At 41.5% G+C, this 25,182-nt stretch overlaps 1 protein-coding gene across 1 annotated transcript in view; it reads left to right on the top strand.

The window, feature by feature from the left end:
* TXNRD3 (thioredoxin reductase 3) overlaps positions 1–21,985 on the top strand; it is a 52,352-nt gene extending 30,367 nt beyond the window's left edge. Inside the window, exons 11-16 of the mRNA XM_072784856.1 lie at positions 1,882–1,958; positions 2,550–2,706; positions 7,455–7,562; positions 18,273–18,368; positions 20,510–20,644; positions 21,229–21,985. Of these exons, the coding sequence (XP_072640957.1) occupies positions 1,882–1,958; positions 2,550–2,706; positions 7,455–7,562; positions 18,273–18,368; positions 20,510–20,644; positions 21,229–21,291 (636 nt within the window). The 3' untranslated portion in view covers positions 21,292–21,985. The remainder of the gene's footprint in view (positions 1–1,881; positions 1,959–2,549; positions 2,707–7,454; positions 7,563–18,272; positions 18,369–20,509; positions 20,645–21,228) is intronic.
* The last annotated feature ends 3,197 nt before the right edge of the window (positions 21,986–25,182 follow it).

Below are 25,182 nucleotides of genomic sequence, written 5' to 3'. Positions count from 1 at the left end.
AACTAATAAGTGAGTGGAAATGTCACAAAGTACAAGGCAATATTACAAAAATTATTGTGTTCTAGCAATGAAAAATTGGAATTCGAAATTTGTAAGAAAAATTACAATACCATTAAGTAAATCAAATACTTATGTATAAATAAAAATAAATAAAATAAAATAAAATAAAAACAACTTCTCAATTTCTACCAGAAAAAGTCCTACTGAGATTTTGATTGGAATTATATTGATTATATAAACCAGTTTGGAAGAACTGACCATCTTAACAATATTGAATTTTTGTGTGTGTTAACTTCATAGATCTTTTCATTTATGTATTCTTTATCTCTGCAATATTTTATCATTTTGCTCTAGAGTTCTTTCATGTATTTTGCTAAATTTGTCTAAATATTTCATGTTTTTAAGTTATTTATAAAGTGGTATTTTAAATTTTTAAATGTTCAGGGTTTACTTGGTCATATATAGAAATACAAATGATTTATGTACACTGACCTTATTATAGATTCTTGGGATTAACATTGGCATATAAAGCCAGTTTTGTTTTTTTCAATCTGCCTGCCTTTTATAGCTTTTTCTTGCCTTGTTACACTGGCTAAGTCCTCCAGTAAAATGCTGAATAGAAATTGCTTGAGAGTGGGCATCCTTATCTTGCTCCCACCTGAGAGGTGAAGCATTCTGTCTTTCATCATTGCTGTACAGGATATAAGCTGTAGAGTTGGTTTTTTTTTTTTTCTTTTTTTTTAACCAATGCCTTTTAACAGGTTAGGGATGTTTTATTTTGTTTTTAATCTGCTGAAAACTAAATTAAAATCCTCAAATGGTGTTAAATTTTGTCAAATTTTTTCCCCATATTTATTGGTTAATTATTAAATTGTTTTCTCCATTATTTGATTAGTATGATTAATTACATTGATTTTTTTTGCATGTTGAACCACATTTTTATTTTGGGGACAAACCCCACTTGGTCATGATAAATTATCCTTTTTTATATATTACTATATTTCATTTGCTAACATTTTGTTAAGGATTCTGTATCTATGTTCATGAGGAATATTGGGTCATAATTTTATTTCAATATCCTTTTTGATTTTTGTGTCAGTTGTTTATGCTGGCCTCATAAAAAGGACTTGGGAAGTGTTCCCTCCCTCTTTTTTTCTTTTTACAAAGAGTTTGTAGCCCATTAGTAGTATTTCTTTCTTAATTTTTGATAGACTTTACCAGTGAAGTGATTTGGTTTGGAGTTAATTTATGGGCAGTTTACAAATTGTGGATTCAGTTTCTCCAATAAGGATGGGGTGTGTTCCTCTGCTAGGGTTCCCATAAGGAAACACCACAGACTAACTTAGGCAACAGAAATTTAGTTTCTTACAGTTCTAGAGACTAGAGGCCAGATCAAGGTGCTAGCAGATTTGATTGCTTCTGAGGCCTCTTTCCTTGGCTTGTAGATGATGCCTTCTCCCTGTGTCCTCATGTGGTTGTCCCTGTCTGTGTCATCTGTGTCCCAACTGCCTCTTTTTATAAGGAGACCAGTCAGATTAGGTCCCCTACCCTAATGTCCTCATGTTACCTTAATTACTTCTTTAATGGTCCTATCACCAAATACATTATATTCTAAGGTACTGGGGGAGTAGGACTTTACCATGTGAGTTTGGTAGGGGGACGTAATTTAGCACATAACATGGAATTATTCAGGTTTGCACAAATGTGACTTTGCTAAACTGTCTTTTAAGGAGTGTTTCCTCTAAGTTGTGAAATTTATTGGCATAGGGTGTTCATAGTATTCTGTTATTATCCTTTTAATGTCTGAAGGATTTATAGTGATGTTCCCTCTTTCATTCCTGATGTTGAAAATTTGTGTTTTTGATCTCATTCTAAATATAGGTTTTGTTGGCAATTGGTCGTGACTCCTGTACAAGGAAAATAGGTTTGGAGAAGATTGGTGTCAAAATCAATGAGAAGTAAGTACACATGGGATCATTGCACTGTTGCTGCACAAAGCAAAAATATTTCTATAGATCACCTCTTGGAAATTTTTATTTAATTACTAAAATGCACAGTTTTAATGCTTTAAGTTTATTTCACAATAAGTACTATGCCAGCTCTGCAGTAATCAGTTTTTTTCATTAATGAATCAGTAACTCTTTGATATGTACCTTAAAAAACTGATACATTAAACAGTGATTTTAAAAAATAAATTGTGGAAATGTCTTCACCCACTGTCTTATTTAGAGTGAATTTTTATGTTGTTGGTCAGGCAAGGAGAAAAATTTCAAAGCTCTAAGTTGGACACTGGGGGAAATCTGGAGCTATTCTTTGCATCTAAAAAATGAGTGTGGTTTCACTAACCAGAAAGGTGTTTTTTTTTAGCTACAGAACCTTTATGATTTCAGCCATTGGTCTTATAGACATTATTGATGTGGTGCCTCACTTCTTAGAGGGAGCTCTTTGCTCTATGTGTTTAGTCATTTTCTCTTGGAAAAGTTAGTGTTAGTCATCCAGAAGTACAGAATGAATCATAATGGATTTGTTTCCTTTCCAAAATCTAATAGGAGTGGCAAAATACCAGTAAATGATGTGGAACAGACCAATGTGCCTTATGTTTATGCTGTTGGGGATATTCTGGAGGGTAAACTTGAGCTCACACCTGTTGCCATACAGGCAGGCAAGCTGCTGGCTCGAAGACTTTTTGCGGGCCGTTTAGAAAAGGTGAGTTTCCTACTTTTGAGATGACATCTAGATCAAAATTGTGATTAAAAAGATCAGTACAACCAACACTTGTGTACTTGTTTTGTAAGTAAAGGGTTCATCACAGATAAATTAGTATTTACTAATGATTTTCAACAAATACTGAGTGTCTGCTGTATGCAAGATATCATGGTAGGTGATATACAAAGGATTGGTGTGGTTCTAGTGCCAAGGGGCTTCCCAGCTGAGTAGAGGATCATGAGTAAGTTAGGACAAGGGACAGTTAGTTGTAACCAGTTGGTCTGGTAAGGCATCTGGGATGGCGATGTTTATAGCAGCAATGTCCACAATAGCCAAACTGTGGAAGGAGCCTCGGTGTCCATCGAAAGATGAATGGATAAAGAAGATGTGGTCTATGTATACAATGGAATATTCCTCAGCCATTAGAAACGACAAATACCCACCATTTGCTTCGATGTGGATGGAACTGGAGGGTATTATGCCGAGTGAAATAAGTCAGTCAGAGAAGGGCAAACATTATATGGTCTCATTCATTTGGGGAATATAAAAAATAGTGAAAGGGAATAAAGGGGAAAGGAGAAAAAATGAGTGGGAAATATCAGGGAGGGAGAAAGAACATGAGAGACTCCTAACTCTGGGAAACGAACTAGGGGTGGTGGAAAGGGAGGTGGGCAGGGGGATGGGGTGACTGGGTGACGGGCACTGAGGAGGGCACTTGATGGGATGAGCACTGTGTGTTATGCTATATGTTGGCAAATGGAACTCCAATAAAAAATAAATTAATTTAAAAAAAAAAAGGCATCCGGGATGGACGATTCCTGGCCCTGCCTGTGGTGTGTGAACCTGGTCAGGTTGTTTTAAGTCTCTGTGCCTCAGTTTCACCTCTGCCAGGTGTGAAGGTGATGCCATCTCCTGCACCTTTCATTGTCTTCAAAGATGTGAGACTGGCTTTGTAGGATGAGTAATCAAAACTGAGCACTGGGCTTTTCTGGTAAGTCTATAATGCAGACACAAGCACAGAGCTCAGTGGGGCTTGGTTCGCTCCAGGACTGTGAGCAGTCTGTTAGAGTTCCCAACTGGGGACACCATGCTGTACTCCATGAGAGCACTGTGGACATGTGGAAGTTTTGCCAGATGAAGGGCCTGTGTAGGGGTGAGGAATGCCAAATGTTTTGTCTACAAAGAATTGTTCCTTCTACAATACTTAGAGCATTTGGGGTGTGTGCAAGCATAATACTTGGGGATAAAGGATTCAACTGGGAATGAGACTATAAAATTCACTTGGTGCCAGCCCATCAAAAATCTCTTATGCCACAGTAAAGAATTAGAATAGCCTTCTCCAGGCAGTGGGAACTATTGAAGACCTTTATTTCTTCCATCTTTCTATTTAGAAAGATGTCAAACCACAGGAAAAATAATAATAATCACCCATGTTACCCTTTCAACCATATTCCCCAGTTATTAATGTTTTGCCATTTGGCTCTCTCTCCTTTTCTGAATATTTATGTGTACCATGCATGTACTTCTTTTCCCAGAGCTTTTTGAGGTAAGTGGCAGGCATCAATGACATTTGCCCCTATATATTCAGCAGGCATCTCCTGAGAACGAGGATCTTCTTCCACAACCACAGTTTCATTGTTCTATCTGAGAAATTCAATAAAAATGTGATACTGTTCAATTTCCTCAGATTTCTTTTAAGTGTGTGCACATGCACGGGTTTGATCTACGTGGTACATTTAGCTCTTCTGACTCTTAAGTCTCTCTCTCTCTCTTTCTTTTAAAGATTTATTTATTCATTAGAGACATACAGAGAGAGAAAGAGAGAGGCAGAGACACAGGCAGAGGGAGAAGCAGGCTCCATTCCAGCAGGGAGCCTGACCTGGGACTGGATCCCGGGTCTCCAGGACCACACCCTGGGCCGAAGGCAGTGCTAAACTGCTGAGCCACCGGGGCTCCCCTTAAGTCTCTTTTAATCTGAAATGGGTCCCCTGCCTTAATTTACCTGCTTGTTTTATTTTTGTGTGACTTTGATTTTTGGTGAGTCCAGGCTACTTTCCTTGTAGAATGTCTCCTATTCTGGGTTTCTCTGATTGTTTTGCATGATTAGGTTCAGGTGACGTGTTTTAAGTACATAGTCTTCATAAAGGATGCTGCATTCTGCTTATTTTATTACTCTAGGTGCTTTGTAAGGTCATGAAGGAAGACCTTGAACATATATGGAGGCATTGCTGGAGGCGGGCGGCATCAAAGGGTGGGCCCAGGGTGCTGAACATACAGTAGGGCAATGCAATTAGCACATCAGGGTGCATGGAGGCAGAGTAGTTGCCTAATGCTTTAAGATGTGAATTGAGGTGGCAGTGGGGCAGAGAGATCTGAAGATGCAGCAGTGTGTTTAGGGTATGAAGAAAGAAAGATCTTAAAGGTATAGAACTAGAAGGAAGGCTATGGGGAGGGCTAGATGAAGTCAACTTCAGGTGGGGACATGGCTTAAAATGTAGAGAAAATGTTTTAGGTGAAAGGAAGGAACATTGAGGAATTTCCTATTGATTATTCTTAATTGATAGGGAACGGAAGACAGAGGCATCTGTTGAGAATGAGGCTTCCTCTGTAATAAGCCATGGGTCAAAAAAAAAAAAAAAAGCCATGGGTCAGAGGGTCAGCTGCTGGTCAGTACAGCTGACCCTTGAACATCTTGGGTTTGAACTGTGTGGGTCCAGTTACATGTGGATTCAATAAACACGATACAGTGTTATAAATGTATTCTCTCTTCTTTATGATTTTCTTAGTAACATTTTCTTTTCTCTATTTTATTGTGAAAATATAATATACAATATGTATAACTTAAAAATATGTGTTAAATCAACTGTTTCCAGTCAGTGGTGGGCCATTAAGGTTTTTTTGGCAGGTCAAAAGTTGTATATGGATGTTTGACTGCATGGGGGGTCAGCACCCCAACCCCCACATTGTTCAAGGGTCAACTGTAAAAGGATTGATGAGTATTTGTGGGCCTAACAGAAGTCAGAAAATACTAAGGTGATCCCTATGGTTATATGATTTTTTTTTTCTAGCCATGTTGGAAAAAAGAAAAATGCTTGGCTTCCCTACGATTTGCAGGTTAGCAAATGTGACGTGGTATTAGAGCATCTAAGTTCGAGATTCTAGGCTGATGTATGTTGTACATAATCAACATCATTGATGTAGGGATACCTGGTGGTGCCTGACTTTGTTTTTGTTTGGGGTAACAACAAATGGAAACTCCCACTAGGCAGACTGAGAGGGTTTCTTACAAGGATCCTACAATTTAGGGAGTTGAAACACGTAGTGACTTCAAACAAGAGCCGAGTTAGGGCTGGGCCATCCTTCTTTTAGAGCTAGAACTGTGTCGGGTACGGCTGACCTGGGCCCTGGTACACAAAGCGGTTTGCAGGGGGCTCTTCGGTTAGTCTGACGTGACCACAGCTCCACAGGTGCATTTCTTCTGGTTCCACTACCACTGGGGGATTTTTCCTCTGCTTCTAGCTCATTTTCCTATAAATGGGAGAATTTGATTGATGTAGTTCACCTTTTTCTGCATAGATGTCTGGCCAGCTTGTGCATTAGCTGTCTGTGGGTTAGAGGTCACCCTTGACGTAATCACCTACACCCTGGTGGCAGGGTTGGGGGACATGTGGGCAGTGGCAGCCCTTCTGGGGCTGTGGATGGGCAGGCCTGGTGACCCTCCTCTCTGGGTGCCCCCTCCACCCTTTCTCTGCTCCTGCCTGCTGCCGTTTTAGTGATGCTTGCCCCCGTGTGCTCCAGTTCTCCAGGCCATCACAAAGACCCTCCCTTCCAGCCAAGGGTGCCACCTGTGCTCACACTTTCCCACGGGCAGGTGCATAGAGCTGCCGGAAGCCACAAATAGGGTCAGGGCCTCAGCCTCCCGGCGTGTCCGCTCATGCTCTGCCTTAGCCTGATACAGGCTTTGTGGGAGTTCTGTCAGAACCCCAGGACTTAGGAGATCCTGGCCCCTCTGTTAGCCCCCTACTACACATGTCATCTCCCCTTGGTGGTCCAGGGCAGTCACCCGGTCCAGCGCTGTTAAACTGCTTCTTTGCGCATCTCTGTGGCACACAGTTATGTGAATGGCCAAGAGTGGTCTCGGCTTCCAATGAAATGGCATAGTTCTTGGTCACCTAGTAGAAGTACTCCAGGGGAGCAGGGTCTGGAATCATGGAGATGGAAAGAAAACATTTTACAGAGTGTCTGTTGAGGCAAAAAGGGGCACCATCTCTGCCTCTGCTGCTCAGTTTTAGAATGGAAGTCAGGGGCAGCCCGGGTGGCTCAGCAGTTTAGCGCCACCTTCGGCCTGGAGTGTGATCCTGGGCACCTAGGATTGAGTCCCACGTTGGGCTCCCCACACAGGAGCCTGTTTCTCCCTTTGCCTGTGTCTCTGCCTCTGTGTGTGTGTGTGTCTCTCATGAATAAATAAATAAAATCTTAAAAAAAAAAAAAAAAGAATGGAAGTCAGGCTGGGGCTCTGGGAGAGCTGGTCCTGCTGGTCCACACTGCCCAGGGTGTGGTCTCTGCCCTGGAATTGGGCTCACCCCATACTTTGAGTGTAACTACAAATTTCCCTAAAGCAGTAAAATGGAAGAATCAGTCACACTGAACCAGACTTATTTATTTTCTTTTTATAAATATACTTAAATGTAGAGTTTTGCTGTGAAAAGTGTCACAAAATAAGCAGATGTAATTTGTTTATCTTTCAGTGTGATTATGTAAATGTTCCAACTACAGTGTTTACTCCTTTGGAATATGGCTGCTGTGGATTATCTGAAGAGAAAGCTATTGAAATGTATAAAAAAGAGAATCTCGAAGTAAGATTGTGTTTTGCTGCTTACTTTTTCAGAATTTCTCATCAACTGGCTTTGCAGAAACTTTTTGTTTTGTAAGTTACTGTAATGGTTAGATTGTAGGAAATCCTATTCCTATTTTAGGAAAATTAGAAATTAAGTGATTTAAGCCCTATCTCTTTAGCTAATAATAATAATACAGTTGGGGAAAGGGGAACAAATGATGTATGCACTAGGACTTTTGAGTTACAAGTGGTAAATGTCTAGTTGAGTAAGCTTATATACGAAGGTGCTTATAAGACTCTCTGGAATTCAGGAGTGTATCAAGGCTTTAGGAAAGGATGAGAACTAGGAACTGCAAGATCATCTCAGTTCATGTATGCGTGCAGCTCATTCTTCTGTTTCTGCACACAGACTTTGCCTCTGGAATGCACATAGCAACCAAAATAGGCCCTTTTTTCTACAAACGAGTTTATCTAATAATTCTGGTCTTAGGAGGACTTGCTACCTCTCAGTCTCAATTCTAAATTATGGAAGAGGATATCTGATTGGTCCGAGCTGGATCAGCCATCCACCCACTTCCATTCAGCATGGCCAGAGCTCCTGTCACATCAACATGGTCCTGGGGAGCCTGCATTGTTAAGGGGCTCAGGGTGGGGAGGGTGGGCAGTTCCCAAGGTTGTCACCCTGTTGCGGGCTGTGGGCTGTCAGATTCCCAAAAAAGATTTCCTTTGCACACATTTATTTCCACCTCTCCTTTACCCCTGTCCCATCTCTTCTTGTATTACATTATAAGTATTGTCTTACATTATAATTTGATGGTTAGTTTGAGTGGCTTTTTCTGCACACCCTTCCAACATAGGAGGGATAGAGAGAAATAAAAAGAGTTGGAGGGTTATTAGTACTTGATGTTTTCAGCACAAGAGGATTGTATTCCTCTCCCTTGACATCACGTCAATTACTGGCATTTTCTTGAAATCATAGTACTAGTTAAATGGCCTGATGACTAACTGAAGCTCTTATTTACATTCCAGTAGTGGGAAAATGCATAATTAAAACTTTATGATGTTATTTTAGATTATTGTTTTCGATGAGAAATGTATGTTTTAGAGGACATGACTTGATCAGGGTTTACAATTAATTCTTTGTAATAATGAGCCATTTTTTTTTTCTCCTGCAGTGATGAACTTTTACTTGAGTCTTGGAAAATCGATGGTAACAGTTATGGATTTAACACTTAGTTCTAAATCTTTTGAAATTAATGAGAAATTAAGATAGAAAGGCAGGGCACATGAGAGGAAGCCTGTAGAAAACTATACCCCAGACATAGGAATATCTTTATAGGAAAAAAGTCCCCTAGGTTTGTGGGATTACTTTAGGGTCTTCTTCCTAAGCCTCACTGCAGATCAACTAACCTTTTCTTCTATATTGTTATAATGATATATTTATTGTGTTTAACAGGAGCAGAAATTTGATTTATTGTTATTTTTAAAAATTCCTATTATAAAGAGATTTGAGGAAGCCTCTCAAAAATACATATATAAAATTTTTTCAAAGTGAAGAAATCAAGGTGGGAAGAAAATGTGGGTAGGAAAAATTATGATTGGTGTTAGAAGAAAGGCGAATTTGCCGGTTCACAGAATTCGTGCCGTAAAGTCACATAGATTTGCTTTAGAATTAACCTAAAAATCTTCCTCCATGTGTCCTACTACCTGACTAGAAGAGGGAGAACTGAGAGAGATTTCCCAAGTTTCTACAAAAGGGGCATGGAGATATGGTGAAAAATGGCCTTAAAATATCCCCTTAGTGAATATGATGATGGGTTTTATAGAATTGTTTCTTATTAGATCCTGAAGTGCAGTCCTGCAGCATAATGCCACAGCACAGTATAATAAAAAGGTAGTTCCTGAAGGGGCTGAAATGTAGGGCTGTGCTGATTTGCTGCTCATTGCTGGCCTGACTTAATACAAAATTGTTGAGTATCTAGCACCAAGGTTTTAACTTGTTTTAATATGAATTCCTTTGTGAATCTAATGAGATTTTGGGTACCCAGTAAGACCCTCTCTCCATGCTGGTGCAACTGAAAGCTATCCTTAATCCCTCCTTGTTGGTCAACATCAATAGTCAGCTTACCAGGAAGTGCTATCACTTTTACCCCCCGAGTATGTTATGTGTGTACCTACTTATTTCCATCCCTGCCCTCCTCGTCCCATGTCCACCATCATCTCTTGCCTGTAGCCTTCCTCCTCGTCTCCCTTGCATTTGCTCTTAGCCCACTCCCATCTGGTCATCACACATCAGCCAGAGGAACTTTTAAAAATACACACCAGTTATGCCACTTCCCAGCATAAAGCTTTTCAGTGATTTCCCAGGGCTCAGTACGATCTGAACTCCTCACTGTTTGTGAGAAGAGGCATCGTGTAATCAAGCCATTCATGCTGCTGTATGTCCTGCTTATAGTAGTCCAGTCACACTGGTCTAATGTTTGTTCTAAAAACTCCCCATGTTCTTTCCTGTGGCACAGTCTGTGGACTTGTAGTTTCCTTTGCTTGTTACTATGATATGGAAAAGGCCAGGCTAAACAGCCCTGCCAACACTTGGAGAAATGTCACCCAAAGGAGACAGATAAAAAGAAACCGTGTGTTCTTCCCTGGTGCAGTGATTCCATGCCTGATACTGCCCTTAGGAGAAGAGATAGAGATGAGAAAGAGACACCAGGATTTCTCCTGAGTAAACAATCCCAGGCTCTCTTCCTGGTGAATACCTGTTCCATGGAAGCGGGGAGCAGGAGAGTAACACCTGCACAGATTGTTAAGGTCACATTTGAGAATCAAACCACTGAACTACCCTAAACTACCAAATACATTGGAATCAAAAGAAGAAGATGACTGAGAAGAAAGTTAGTTATATAAGAAAAGTTGAGAGAAAGATGATAGGGGCTCTGGGGTGGGGCCCAGTCAGTTAAATGTTCGACTCCTAATTTTTGCTCAGGTCATCATCTTAGAGTCATGAGATCAAGCTCAGCATGGAGCTTAAGATTTTCTCTCTCTCTCCCTCTTCCTCTGCCCCTCCCCTTCTCACTTTCTCTAAAAAAAAGAGGAAGAAGAAGGAGGAGGAAGAGGAAGAAGAAGAAAAGGAAGAGGAGAAAGGGGATGAAGAAGAAAAAGAGGAAGAAGAAAAAAAAGAAAAGGAAGGGGATGAAAAAGAAGAAGAGAAGAAGAGGAAGAAAAAGGAGGAGGAAGAGGAAAAGAAGGAGAAGAGGAAGGAGGAGAAGGAGGGGAAGGAGGAAGGGTAGGCAAGGATGGTCCAATATAAATATAACTCATACTCTGCAGTAAAAAACCTAACAAGTAGTACAGAAGTGGTATTCTGAGATATAGTAGAAGAAAACACCTAATATTGAAGAATAACTTACCATTTTCTAAAAGAAACCAGTGACACAGACACGTTCTAGTTAAGCTAGTTATTCATAAGGGCAATGAACCAGCCTGGCCCCAGGCTTTTTCATAATGACATTCAGTGCCAAAGACAATAGAATGAAGTCAATAAACTTCTGAGGGAAAGAGATCTGCCTTTAAAAATAATCTCTGAAGGATAGAGGGATAGTAAAGGAGACAAAATAGTGATGACATTTTGGGGAAAAAAACCCAAATAGATGAGTGATAAGTAACCCAACGGATTAAAAAAAGATTATAAGCTGGTAAGGGAAAAGTCAAGAAACCAATTTGGCTTTACATCAGAGTCCACAAAGGCTCAAAAATTGGTAACACCGTGTACGTCTGGAGGTGAGGTAGGAGGCCAGCTGACAAGCAGACCAAAGATCCTTTAAGAAACAGTGAGAGTGTCACCTCTTGACACTCTCCATACACTGGCAAATATTTAGAAGGTTATTTTATGGAGATGGTTGAAACCAAAGACCTCCTGACTAGGGAGCAGTGTTATCAAGTGAAGGCGGGATTCAGCACAATACTCAAGTTAAGCAAATATATACTGAATCTTTACCCTTCTTCCACTGAGTTCCCAGAACTCTGGCAACCGGCCCTTTACCCTTCTCTGGCCAGAGGTTGGTTAGAGTCTGATTTCTCAGGGGACTCTGACAAGCTCCAAAACACCTAAAGATACTGATAAAGGGTCCCCAAATAAACTTCAAGATTAGATAATGGGACAGTGAAATTCAAATTCAATAAGCTATGAAAATGAACTTTCAAACTTTGGAAAAACAACATTGAGGCATAATTTACATATAACAAGATGAAGATTGTGTGTGTGTAGTTTTATGAGTTGAAACACTTGTGAAAACCATCATTAGAATCAAGATTAAGAATAGTTTCATGACCCTCCCCAAATTAAACATCTTTTAAATTCCCATTTAAAAATAAATAAATAAATAAACAAACAAACAAATAAATCCCCAACATTTAATATGAACAGACAATCAAAGGACTCAAAAGAAACAGACTGTGTACATGTGCAAGAAAGAATGTATTTACACTCGTGAACAGAAAATAGGACGTACCTTCAGAAGTAACATTTAGAGAAACAACAGATACCTGTTGGAAATGCAAAATATGGTATCAGAAATTAAAAACCCATTGGATGAGCATTTATCCCAGAGAAATGAAGACTTAGTTTCATTTCTATGTATACATGAATGGGAATACTACCCAACAATAAAGATGGATGAACAGGCGTGATATTATGGAAAATGGTGAAGTAGGAAGCTCCAGGAATCTATCCCTTCACTAAGACAACAAACTGAGCTGGCAGGAAGTGTTTGAAGCAGTTCTTCTAGAACTCTGGAATCTAGTTGAGTATTTTCAGCGCCCAGAGGAGAGCTAGAGGACGAGGCTGGAAGACTATGGTGGATTTCCATGTTTCAGTAATGCCCAATGTCCCACGGACCTAGCACCGTGGTGAGCAGTTGGCAGGTTGGTGGTCTCTGTTCCTGGTGCAGCTTGCTGGTGCCAGACTGGGCAGCAAGGACTTTGTCCTCCAGAAATTGGGGCAGTGTTTTGACTGCCGGTCCCTGCTTCTGATTGCTGAGAAATTGGCACCAGCCTCCATAAGCTGAAGTGGCTTCCCTGCTGCGGTGAGACTTCAAGAGAGAATATTCTCTTCTCCCCCATTTTGGAAGTCAGACATTTAAGGACATCGTTGTCAGGTCCCTGGGTGACCTCAGAGACAATGGACAGAAACCGCAACAGTGAATACACAGTATGCAGAAACAGCTTGGAAAAGTCAGATGACTCCAGCTCTCAACAAACAAAAAAACAGCAATCTCTGAGGTGGAAATATGTCATTTCCAGGGTTACCATATTATAATACTCAAGACAAACAACAACAGAGCATATATATTGGTTCACTAGGTCTACCGTAATAAAGTGCCACAAATTGGGGGCTTAGACCACAGCATTCTGCTGTCTCACAGTTCTAGGGGCTAAAAGTCCAACATCAAGGTGTTGACAGGGTTGTTTCCATTTGGTTTCTGTGAAGAAGAATCTGTCCCATTCCTCTCTCCTAGTTTTTGGTGTTTCGCTAGCAATCTTTGTCATTCCATGGCTTGGAGACTTTACTTTATCCTCATGTGGGATTCTCTGTTAGTGTATCAGAGTATCCAAAATTTTCTCTCTTTGTAAGACAACATTCATAGTGGGTTATGAGAACCACCCTACTCTAGAATGACCTTATATTAACTAATTGCATATACAATGATCTTATTTCTAAATAAGGTCACATATTAAGATACTGTGGGTTAGGACTTCAACATATGAATTTTGGGAAGACACAGTCCAACTCATAGCAACATACAAAGGAAAAGGAAAGAATGACCTATTTGCAGGAAAAAAAGAATTTGACAGAAATCATTCCAGAAGAAGCGCAGACTTCGGAATTATTAGACAAAGACATTAAATCAACTATTAAATCAATGTAAAATGTATTCAGTGAGCTAAAGGAAATTGTGGACAAATAACTAAAGGAAATCAGGAAAACCGTATCTGAACAAAATATCATTAAAGAGAAATTGTGAAAAGGAACCAAAAAGGATTATATATAATAACTAAATGGTATTTATTCCCAGAATGCAAGAATGGTTCAACATATGAAAATCAGTCAATGTAGTATATCATATAATAGAATGAAGGGGAAAAAAAACACATGATCATCTCCATGCAAAAAAAGCATTTGACAAAATTTAGCACTCGTGATAAAAAAAAAATAATAAACTAGGAATTAAAAGGGAACCTTCTTAACGTGAATAAGGCCATAAATGAAAGATGTTTTTAAAGATTTAAATTCATGTTAGTTAACATATAGTATAGTATTGCTTTCAGGAGTAGAATTTAATGATTCATCAGTTGCATGTAAACCCAGTGCTCACCCAACAAGTGCCCTCCTTAGTGCCCATTACCCACTTAGCCCATCCCTGCTCCAACAACCTTCAGGGTGTTCTCTATATTTAAGTCTTCTATGGTTTGCCTCCTCTGTTTTCATCTTACTTTATTTTTCCTTCCCTTCCCCATGTTTGTCTGTTTTGTTTCTTAAATTCCACATACAAGTAAAATCATATGATATTTGTCTTTCTCTGACTTATTCTCTGTAGCATAATACTCTCTAGTTCCATCCATGTCATTGCAAATGGTAAGGTTTCATTCTTTCTGATCACTGAGTAATAGTCCATTAAATGTATTTACCACATCTTTATTCATTTGTCGGTTGATGGACATTTTTTCCATTTTTCCATCAACTATGGCTTTTTCCATAGTTTGGCTACTCTGGACATTGCTGCTATAAATATTTGGGTGCATGTGCCACTTTAAATCAGCATTTTTTTAATCCTTTGGATAAATCCCCAGCAGTGCAATTGCTGGGTCATAGGGCAGCTCTATTGTTAACTCTTTGAGGAACCTCCACACAGTTTTCCAGAGTGGCTGCACCAGTTCACATTCCCACCAACAGTGCAAGAGGGTTCCCCTTTCTCCACATCCTCGCCAACATCTGTTGTTTCCTGTCTTGTTAATTTTCACCATTCTCAACTGTCTTGAGGTGGTATCCATTGTGGTTTTGATTTGTATTTCCCTGATGCTGAGTGATGTTGAGCATCTTTTCACATGTCTGTTAGCCATCTGGATGTCTTCTTGGGAAAAGTGTCTATATATGTGAAAGACAGGCTTTTATTTTCTCAGTTCTAGAAGCTAGAAATCTGAGACCAGGGGTGTCAGTAGAGGTGGCTCTTTCTGTGGGCCATGACCAAAGGGTATCTCAGCCCCCTCCTTGGTTTGTAGATGGCTGTCTTTTCCCTATATGTTCACATCACCTTCCCTCTGAGCGTCTGTGTCCTAATTTTCTTTTCTTGTAAGGACACAGTCATGTTGGGTTAGGGACACCCTAATGACTTCATTTTAATTACCTCTTTAATGACCCTATCCAAATATGGTTACATTCTGGAATATTAGGAGTTAGGATTTCAAAGTACAAATTTATTTTGAGAGTGTGACATAATTCAGCCCATAATAGAACTAAATGAATTTAGCAAAGTTGCAGGGCATGAAAACACACAAAAATCAGTTGTATTTCTATGTACTTGCAATGAGCGCTCCAAAAAGGAAATTTAAAAACAATCACAACAGCATGAGGAATACTTAAGAATAAATTTAATAAATGTAACCAAGATGGTTAAACCTTGAAACATTGTTAAAAGAAATAAAGGGGGGAAAAAAAGAAAGCAAGACCTAAGTAATTGGAAAGACTTTGGGATAAATCAGGGTGGGTGCAGGAAAAATTAAGTCTATGGCAAAACAAGAGAGTCTTCATTTCCATAGAAAATTAAAAGTTCATGAGAGTAAAATAACCATAGTTTACTATGTGACTCAGATCTGAATAGTTTCATTAAAAAATAGCTTTACTGCGGCATAAGACATAAACCATAACCACTTACAGTGTGCAGTTTAGTGGATTTTAGTATCTTCTCAGAGTTGTATGACCAGTACCACAATCACTTTGAGAACATTTTCATCATCCCAGAAAGAAACCTGGCACCTGTTAGCAGTTGCTCCTTGTTTTCCTCTATCCCCTCTCTAGATCTGCTTGTTGTGGGCATTTCCTGTAAGTGGCATCATTTAGTACGTGGTCCTTTGTGACCGGCTTCTTTCTCCTCACATAAGCTAGTTTCCAAGATTCATCCTTGTTGAGGCATGTGCCACAATATTCATTTCTTTTTTTGCTGATTAATAATCCCTTATATAGATAATACCACATTTTATTCCATTCACCAGTTGACAGACATGTGGACTACTACCACTTCTGAGCTGTCGAGAGTAAAGCTGCCATATGCATCCCTGTACAAGTTCTTGTGTGGACAGAATGCTATCCATTTTCTTGAGTCTATACCTAAGAGTAGGATTACTGAGTCACAGGGAGATTCTCTGTTGAACTTTTTGAGGAACAGGCAGGCTGTTCTTCAAGGCAGAAGACATTTTACCTTCTTGGCAACAATGTGTGAGGGTTCCGGTGTCTCCACATTTTCACCGACACTTGTTATTGTCTGTCTTTTTTGATTATAGCTATCTATAGTGGGTTGAATGGTGACTCCCAAAAAGATATGTCCACAGCCTAGCCCCTGGAACCAGTGAATGTGACCTTATTTGGAAAAAGGGTCTTTCTTTGCAGGTAGAATTAAGAATCTTGAGATGAGATTGTCCTGGATTTTCTGGTCCTATACCCGAGGACAAGTGTCCTATACCCGAGGACAAGTGTCCTTATAACAGAAGATAAGGCCATGTGAAAACAAAAGCAGAGATTGAAGTTTTCACCCCAAGCCAAGGAACACCCAGAGATACCGGAAACTAAAGGGCAAGGAATTCTCCTTTTAGAACCTTTGGAAGGAGCCTGGCTCTGCAGACACCTTGATTTCAGATTTCTGGCCTTCAGAACTGCAAGATTATAAACGTTTGCTTTAAGCCACTAGGTTTGTGGCAATGTGTTGGAGCAGCTCTGGGAAACTGCTACATCTCTTTTTGGTTTCCATTTACATTTCCCTGGTGACTAATGATATTGGGTGTCTTTTCCTGGCTTTACAGGCTAGTTGTACACCTTTTTTGGGACAAATACCTACTTAGCTCCTTTGCCGTTTTAAAGATTGAGTTGTCTTTTTTATTGAGTTCTAAGAGTACTTCATATTCTGTATAGCTGGGTGGCATAGAGCAAGTCAGAAACAGGCTTGCGGTTTAGAAAATCTTGTTTGAAACCTGAATTTTCACCATTTCTTTTCTTAACTTGTCTTTTAGGAAATACTATCTTGAGGTAAAGAAACCTTTATCTTCTATTCCTAACAGCCACAGAGATTGAAAAGTTTGTATTAAAATATGTGAAAGACTTTTCTCTTCCATTAAATACAAGTTAAATCTAATGATTTTAATTACAAATAATCGTGTTCTCTGTTATCTTTTAAATAAAAATTCCTGGGTGGCTCCGTCAGTTAAGGCCTGCCTTTTGCTCAGGTCATGATCTCAGGGTCCTGAGATCGAGCCCCACATCAGGCTCCTTGCTCAGCAGGAGTCTGCTTCTCCCTCTGCCCCTGCTTGTGCTCTTGTGCATGCGCTCTCTCTGTCAAATAAATAAATAACATCTAAATAAATAAATAAAATTTCATTTTTATTACCTATGCACCAACAATTGATGCTTCCCTAACATGTAAAATGTTTATTTCTGGATGGTAGTTTTTTGTTTTGTTTTGTTTTTACTTTCTTTGTAACTTTCTGCACTGCATAATTCTTATAACCTTGTATTTTTATAAAAACAATAAAGACATAATTCAAAATATAAAATACATAATCCTATTAAAGAACAAAGAATCAGTATTTAAATCCTTCCACTGTGGATTTTAGTTTGGAATTCATTTCTTATCCTGGCAGCAGACATTAATCCCTTGCCTTCTGTGTGGAGCAATTAGGAGGAACAGGCTTAGGAAATGTAACCCCCACGAGTGGAGCATGTGTTGCACTTTGTCCATGTTCATTCCTCGCTGACCAGGCCAAATCGAGGCACCTTAGAGGATGCACTCAGAGAGCTGGAGTGAGGGCTCTCAAGTAGCAGAGGTAGTGTTCTTAATTTCCTTGAATGGCCGGGACTATTTTATTTCTTCTGCTTCTCTTAGATTTGGTGTGACTACAAACCTTGTAGGCAGGTTGTAAATTCATTGAAGCCAAATCTAGGTCTTTGTGCACCTTCTCCAGTGACATAGGGCCTACTGCATTGCCCTGGAGAGTAGTACTCTAGAAATGTTTGAAAATTGAATTAATAAGGAGATTTCTTGGACTAACAGCAGAACAATAAAAAAGGTCGACACACTTGTGCAGGTGGTATTTTGGGAGCGGTGGCCCAGATGCTTCCAGTAGACCCATAAAGTCGAGATCATGAAACTTTAAAGTTGTGACAACTGCTCTAGAGATTATCATCTTTATATAATTAAAGAGTGTATCAGGGAGTGGTTTTCTTTCTTTCTTTTTTTTTTTTTTTAAAGATTTTATTTATTTATTCATGAGAGAGAGAGGCAGAGACACAGGCGCGAGGGAGAAGCAAGCTTCATGTAGGGAGCCTGATGTGGGACTCAATCCCGGGTCTCCAGGATCACGTCCTGGGCTGAAGGCGATGCTAAACCGCTGAGCCACCTGGGCTGCCCTCAGGGAGTGTTTTTCACAGACATTAATCTTGGCCTATTTCTCCTTTGTCTTGCAGGTGTATCATACTTTGTTCTGGCCTCTTGAATGGACAGTGGCCGGCAGAGACAACAATACTTGTTACGCAAAGATAATTTGCAATAAATTGGACAACGTATGTAATAAGATTAGAACTTAAAAAGCTGTCATTTTAAACTGTTGCTTTTAATCCAGTATTTGGGTTTGAATCATCTCTTTAAAGACGGCTTTCAGGGCAAAACAGACGTCCTTCAAATTGTTACCCAGTCCATGTGTTTGTGGAAGTTGAACAAGTAACAGATTGTAATTGAGGCTCACTAATATCTTCTCAAAAAAAAAAAAAAATCATTGAAAGTTGTCTCCTCTCAAGCTCTCTGACCTGGCAGTGTAGAACCAGATGATCTGTGAAAGTTTGGGTCATCAACTAGTAAAACGTAGGGTGTGTGTGCATTTTGAAAATTGACCGAATGTGTGTTAAAGAGCCTTTAGAACGAGATGCTTGCATGAAGTGAAAGTAGTTAATTAACTGGTTCCTAATGAAGGCTTTCGTTAAAGAAGAATCAGTGGGGTGGAGAGCTGGTGGGCAGAGGCTCTCTGCCTTCCCCGTTATTAAGGTGAGCATGAAATTGATAACAGGCACCTTCATTATCGTAGTTGAAAGCATAGCTTATTTATGACTTGTTTTGGAAAGAACACAGTGTAGAAAGCAGTAGGGCCTGGTTCATCCCTTTTTAAGAATTCGTAACCTGGGAGATGAACTGTAAAATTAGGTAAGTATGAACAGCCATAACTGATACTTGTATAAAGTTTACAGAGTGGTGGTCATCTTTCTGAATCCACCGAATTTTAAGTGTAACAGCAAACAGGTGTCACAGGCTCATGGCCAGTTAGCACATGCCTCATTGCCTGAGCGGTGAAGGCACCCAGAGCCCTAGAACATAGTTCTTGGTTCTTGCACAGCTATGCCAGGCAGTGGAGGGGATATTGGTCAGACACCCCGGAAACGCTGCAGGGCTGTGTCACGTTCCCAGCTGTGCTCTCTGCCGGTGGCCCTGGCTGCATGGTGCTCATTCTGACTGCGAACAACGGAAGCCATCCAAGCTTACCGTTGTGCCAGCTGCAGGTGGCTCTTCCACAGGGAGCCCATGGAGATGGTCTCCCTGCACTGCTGCCCCCTGCTGTGAGCAGCATTAGGCTGATTGGTAGAGCCAGGATGTTTCTATCCTCTCAACAGGGGTGTGGACCCTTGGGCCTGAGGCGTAATTTCAAGGACTGCCCACTCCTCTTGGGACACCTGCCTCTGTCCCTTACCACTCCCCGAACTCACCCTCCACGGCCCTTGCACACCTGCTTAGAAGTGCATATTTTCATCAGAGGTCCTTTGTTTCCCTGGGCCGCCCCCCTTCCCCACTTTGCTCCACAGTACCCATCTCAGAGATTCCGGTTCAGGGGCCTTCCTCGGGGCCCGGAACTCCTGCTCTTCACCCGGGGCTCCTGTCGCCTCCTGTGACGGCCAGCCCTCTGAGACACGCTGCTCCCAGAGCCCTCCGTGAGTGCCCACCTGTAGATGTGCCCGAGGTTGGGCATGCTTTGTTTTCCCTCCAGAATCAGGTGGCACAGGTCTCCCATCTGCCCTCCTGCCTTCCATCTGTTGAGCACTTTCACTGTTGAACATCAGATTGAAGACTAGAGCCTGATGAAAAAAACCTGGACAGCCTAAAATGCAGTGTTACTCTGGAAATACACTCTGGATCTAGGCTCCCCAACCCCCACCCCTGTCTTGGTGGGTCAGCTCCTCCCCTGCGCCTGGTCGCTCCCCAGTAAAAGCCCCCTCTGGCTACACCTGATCGCTGCCTACTTACCTTAGGAGCCCAGGCAGCTTGCTTCCTGGGCCAGGAGCCGCGGCAGTTCCCGACCCTGATGCCTTAGACTTATTCCAGCCTTGGACTTTAATTCAGATTTGTTATGTTGTTGTTTAGCAAGATCTCAGCATAATTTGGAAATTTACATCATACTAATGAACTCCTTCATGCGGTGGGTAAATTGCTTGTTCTAGTAAATTTGAGTGCAAATTAACTCTGGATATGCATTTACTGGCTCATTTAACAGATTCTTACAGTGGTTTGGCTTTGTGATAATGTTCTCTGCTCTGTTCAGCATTAGAGTTCTTTTTCTGTAGTAGCTGCTGTAAATGTTAACTGTGAACTTGCAATAAATAGATTCCTGTTCAGATCATTAACCCACGGGGCTTCTCTTTCTTATGTTTGCATATTCAAGTATCGGGTGATAGGATTCCATGTTCTCGGACCCAATGCCGGTGAGGTTACCCAGGGGTTTGCTGCCGCAATGAAATGTGGGCTCACAAAGCAGCTACTTGATGATACCATTGGAATTCATCCCACCTGTGGTGAGGTACGGAGATAGCTTTGTTTTTATTGATGTCAGTTGTTTTTTTTAATAAATTCATTTTTTATTGGTGTTCAATTTGCCAACATACAGAATAACACCCAGTGCTCATCCCGTCAAGTGCCCCCCAGTGCCCGTCACCCATTAATCCCCACCCCCGCCCTCCTCCCCTTCCACCACCCCTAGTTCGTTTCCCAGAGTTAGGAGTCTTTATGTTCTGTCTCCTTTAGTTGGTGTTCTTTGAAAAACGATCTTAAGGCTGCCTGGGTAGCCTAGCAATTGAGCGTCTGCCTTCAGCTTAGGGCATGATCCTGGGGTCCTGAGATGAGTCCCACATCGGGCTCCCCGCAGGGAGCCTGCTTCTCCCTCTGCCTGTGTCTCTGCCTCTCTCCGTGTCTCTCATGAATAGATAAATAATTTAAAAAAAAAAAAAGCTATCCTAAAGCACATCGTCAGGAAGATTTTGTATGAGTAACTGGTTCGTATATTTTAAAGGTTAACCTAGGTGTAATATTCAGAATGTGTTTTCTTAAAGGCTTAAATATTGATGGCTAAATCTAAATTTGTGTGGTTTTCTTCCTTTTGAACAGGTGTTTACGACTCTGGAGATCACAAAGTCGTCGGGACTAGACATCACTCAGAAGGGCTGCTGAGGCTAGCACTGCTGCTGTCTGGGTTTCCTTGTCATTTCCTGCTCTCAGGGACAAGAGGGCCCCCGGGTAAAGTGAGTCGGTGCTCCTGCACCTGCTCTCCTGCATGGGGACCAGTGCTGGACTTTTGTCCCAGCACAGAGATGAGGAAGACGAGGAGACAGGACAGCAGTGGGCATGTGCCCCGCGGGCTCGGCTGGCTGGAGAGGCAGGCAGGCTGCCTCCTTGACGCCTTAGCTCGGAACCGCTGTGAGGTGAGCTAAGGCCGATGTCCTCCATGCCAGGCCAGCTGCCCCTGAAGGACCTTGCGGGCACGCAGTCAGCCAAGTTAACTATTCTGGTTGCTAGTGTTTTTATCCTCTTTCTTCATTGTTTCTCCAAAAGTGGCTGCTTAGTGATGAAAACTGGCCACACAGTGGGGCCCTCCGGAGTGGGGGCCTGGGCTTGGTGTGTCCCCGAGGTGTGTCCCGGCAGTGCCTTTGGGAGCTGGCCGCGAAGCCCGGCGCACAGGTGGGAAAGCGGCCCGCAGGGCCCAGCTAGTCAGCAGGCCCGCCTCGGGCCCCTCCCTCCCCTGATTCGCAGTGGCAACAGCCCCCAGGGCCTCTCTCTCTCTTTTAGTATCTCATGTCAGATACATGCTTGAATTCCTTCTCCGCGTTGATCTTCAGAGCAATATTAAAAAGTTTTCAATACTGAATTATGTGAAATCTAACTAACTTAAAATTGTTGAAAATGATTCAGTCCATATCAGTCAAGTTCAGTAAGTGACCAGGTGATAGGAGAGTCCGTTTGAATCTGCACACCTGTCAGCATCCATCAGGCCCTTGAAATGGGGGCCCACCCAAGGGCCTTTTGGAAGATCTGTTTTCTTAAGGAGCATACCATAGAGCTGCCCAGTGCAAGGAAGGCAGCCTAGTGCTCTCTGGAACAGGACGTTAGCCACTAACCTACTGTTGTAGGTGTTGTGCCCAAGATTGCGAATCTGAGAAACCACCAAGGAGCCGACACCGATGCAAACACACGAGGGTTTATTTACAAGCTCGAGCTTGTGTCCAAGTATACCCGACACAGTGGAGCAGGGACTTGGACCCCAAGGCTAAGAGGCGTAGCAGCTTTATGGGGGCCAGTGGGATTGTAACATACGCAGAAAGTTGCACAGTCATATCGGTCCACACGCAGGTGGCCAGTTGAATCACGATTCACCCTATAGTGACCATTTGAACTGGCCTATCACTTTGGTCGGAATTGGCACACAGTTTTGGCAGGCACAAGGCGGGGTTACATTGTTATGAGCCGATTTCCGATTAGGGTGTCCCCAGGGGCTTGACTAGGGTGGGGCAGCGCCTTAAGCAATAAGCAGGTCATGTGGGGGTCATACGGGAGGTGGCGGGTGTAGCACAAAATGGAATCAGTCCTGCTCTGCTTGTCCAGAGGTAGGGGATTTTTGTTAAATTTCCTGGGTCCCACAGTAGGGTTGGGTAGTTCTGTGTCAGAATTTCTAGGCATATGTCTCAAATGAAAAATTTTAAAATGTTAAGCAGTTGGGGAATATCTATAGATGAGGCTTTTGCTCCCCTCTTTGAAGGCAGGGAGTGGAGCAGGGCTGGGGTGGGGTTAGGGACCTAAGGACCTGACAGAGGATTGATTCAGTTAGTAAGTTGCCTTTTTATTGGGGAAAGAAAGATACAAACGTAATTGTCTAAAAAGCAAGGCTGGTTGTAGCAGTTGCTATAACCCGGGTAGAACAGCATGGTGAAAACCTGGAAGATGCTATTAATTTCCACTGGGCATGGGGTGGGGATGGTTAATTGATCAGAAGTTAGTGAAAACAGCTGTATTTGAACTGAACCATGAGGGAGGAATAGGATTTCAAAGATTTGAAGCAGTCTGGAGAGGCTCTGAATGATCCTTTCAATGGGTTCAACTAAAATTCTACATAAAATAATTTTAAAAAACTTGTTACTGTGTTGCTGAGCACCACAAACAGACAATCAAGGGTTTATAGGACCCCAGATGAAACTGGGAAGCCTAGAAGTGGGTTTTGCTTTGCACTCAGCATAAAGCAGAAAACCTTAAAGCCCAGGCCTGCCCGGGTGAAGTTTCAAACAGGAAACCTTTGTGTAAAGCTGGGACCCCAATGGGCTGTATCCCCGTGGGAGGGGGGTGTAAAACACTCTGCTTCTCAGAAAGAAGCAGCAAAGAAACTTGGCTCTGTTCTTAGGAGGAAGGAAATAATCCACCCAAAGAATTTTAACCACTGTCCGGGCTGCAGGCCACTGGGGAAAAAAAAATTGCAAGGAAAAATCAACATCCTGTATTATAGTAGGGATTTGAATATTCCTCAGTAATTAGATCAAACAAGAAAAGTCAGTAAATTACTCAGCTGTCAAGAAGAATGAGATCTTGCCATTTGCAATGACGTGGGTGGAACTAGAGATTATTCTAAGCAAAATATGTCAACCAGAGAAAGACATACCATATGATTTCACTCATATGTGGAATTTAAGAAACAAAGCAGGTGAACATAGGGGAAGGGAAGGAAAAATAAGATGAAAACAGAGAAGGAGGCAAATGAGATTGTTAACTATAGGAAACACACTGAGGGTTGCTGGAGGATATGTGGGTTGGCAAATGGGGTAACTGGGTGATGGGCATTAAGGAGGGTATGTGATGTAATGAGCACTGAGTGTTGAATCACTAAATTCTACCTCTGAAACGTACTATATGTTAACTAACAAGAATTTAAATTAAAAAGTCAGTAAAAATATAGATTTGAATAATACAATTGACAAGCGCAGTTTAATGAACTGAGGAAGAAGATCGTATTCAACGTGACAAGTTATGTCAAGCACATGTGGAATATTTATGAAATTTGCCTATGCTAGCTTTGACCAGTTTCACAAGACTGGTGTCATACAGGAATGGGCAAAAAAGACTTCTGTGGGACTAACACTAGGAATGCAGAGATCTGAAAATCCATACAGTATGATGGAAAGTAGAGCATGGAGTTAGTGTGTGGTGAGGGAGGTTTTAGGGGGGAGATCAAGCTTGAAAAAGCTAGGTTAGAGCCAGGAACCAGTCAACAAGAAGCGAGGAGTTCTGGAAAAATTTTTTCTGGAAAAATCCTTGACTTAGAAGAATGATAGACTTGGGAATGCCAGGTCCTGTGATTTATGACATAGGATAAATGACAGAATAAGTTGTTTAACTTTTATTCATGTGTTAAGTATGCACAGTATTGCCTGTTTCACTTAAAACAATTGAACACATTAAGTTTCCAGCATACTGCCTCTTGGTGTAGGATATCTTGGCTTCTGTGATGATGAGTAGCCCTAGTAAGGAGAGTTCTAGACACACAACAATATGGCCAATAGATAGGCTGATGGGAGAAATACTGACAAATCAGTGCTTTGGTAGCCTCAAAGTTGGACTCCTCAGCTGCAGGTAGTCATATCCTTGTGTTCTCTCCTCCCACATTGTACCCGGGTTGGTCTCTGTGACCAGTAGCATTGGGCAGATTTGATGGTATGCACTTCTAAGATTAGGTCATAAAAGGATTGCAGCTTAAGTTCCAGTCTCATGCGTTGTCTTGGATCACTTACTCTGGGAGAAGGTGGCTGCCATGCCATGAAGACTCTCAGGAAGCCCATGAAGAGGCCCAGAGGGTGAAGAACTGACATTTCCAGCCAACAGCAAGTAACTAAGGTCTGCCAGCATCCACATGAAAGAGTGTGGAAGTGAATATTTCCCAGGCAAGTTTTCCTGTGGCTAGCAACTTGACTGAAATTTCATTAGAGATTTTGGGCCAGTGACTTTAGGCCACTCCCAGAGTCCTGACCCTCAGAAACTGTGAGATAATGAACTGTTTTTTAATATGCTAAGTTTTGGAGTAAT

Source organism: Canis lupus, chromosome 19 (genome assembly GCF_048164855.1).
Source record: "Canis lupus baileyi chromosome 19, mCanLup2.hap1, whole genome shotgun sequence".
Classification (NCBI taxonomy): Eukaryota; Metazoa; Chordata; class Mammalia; order Carnivora; family Canidae; genus Canis; species Canis lupus.
This window is presented reverse-complemented; position numbering and strand designations above follow the sequence as displayed.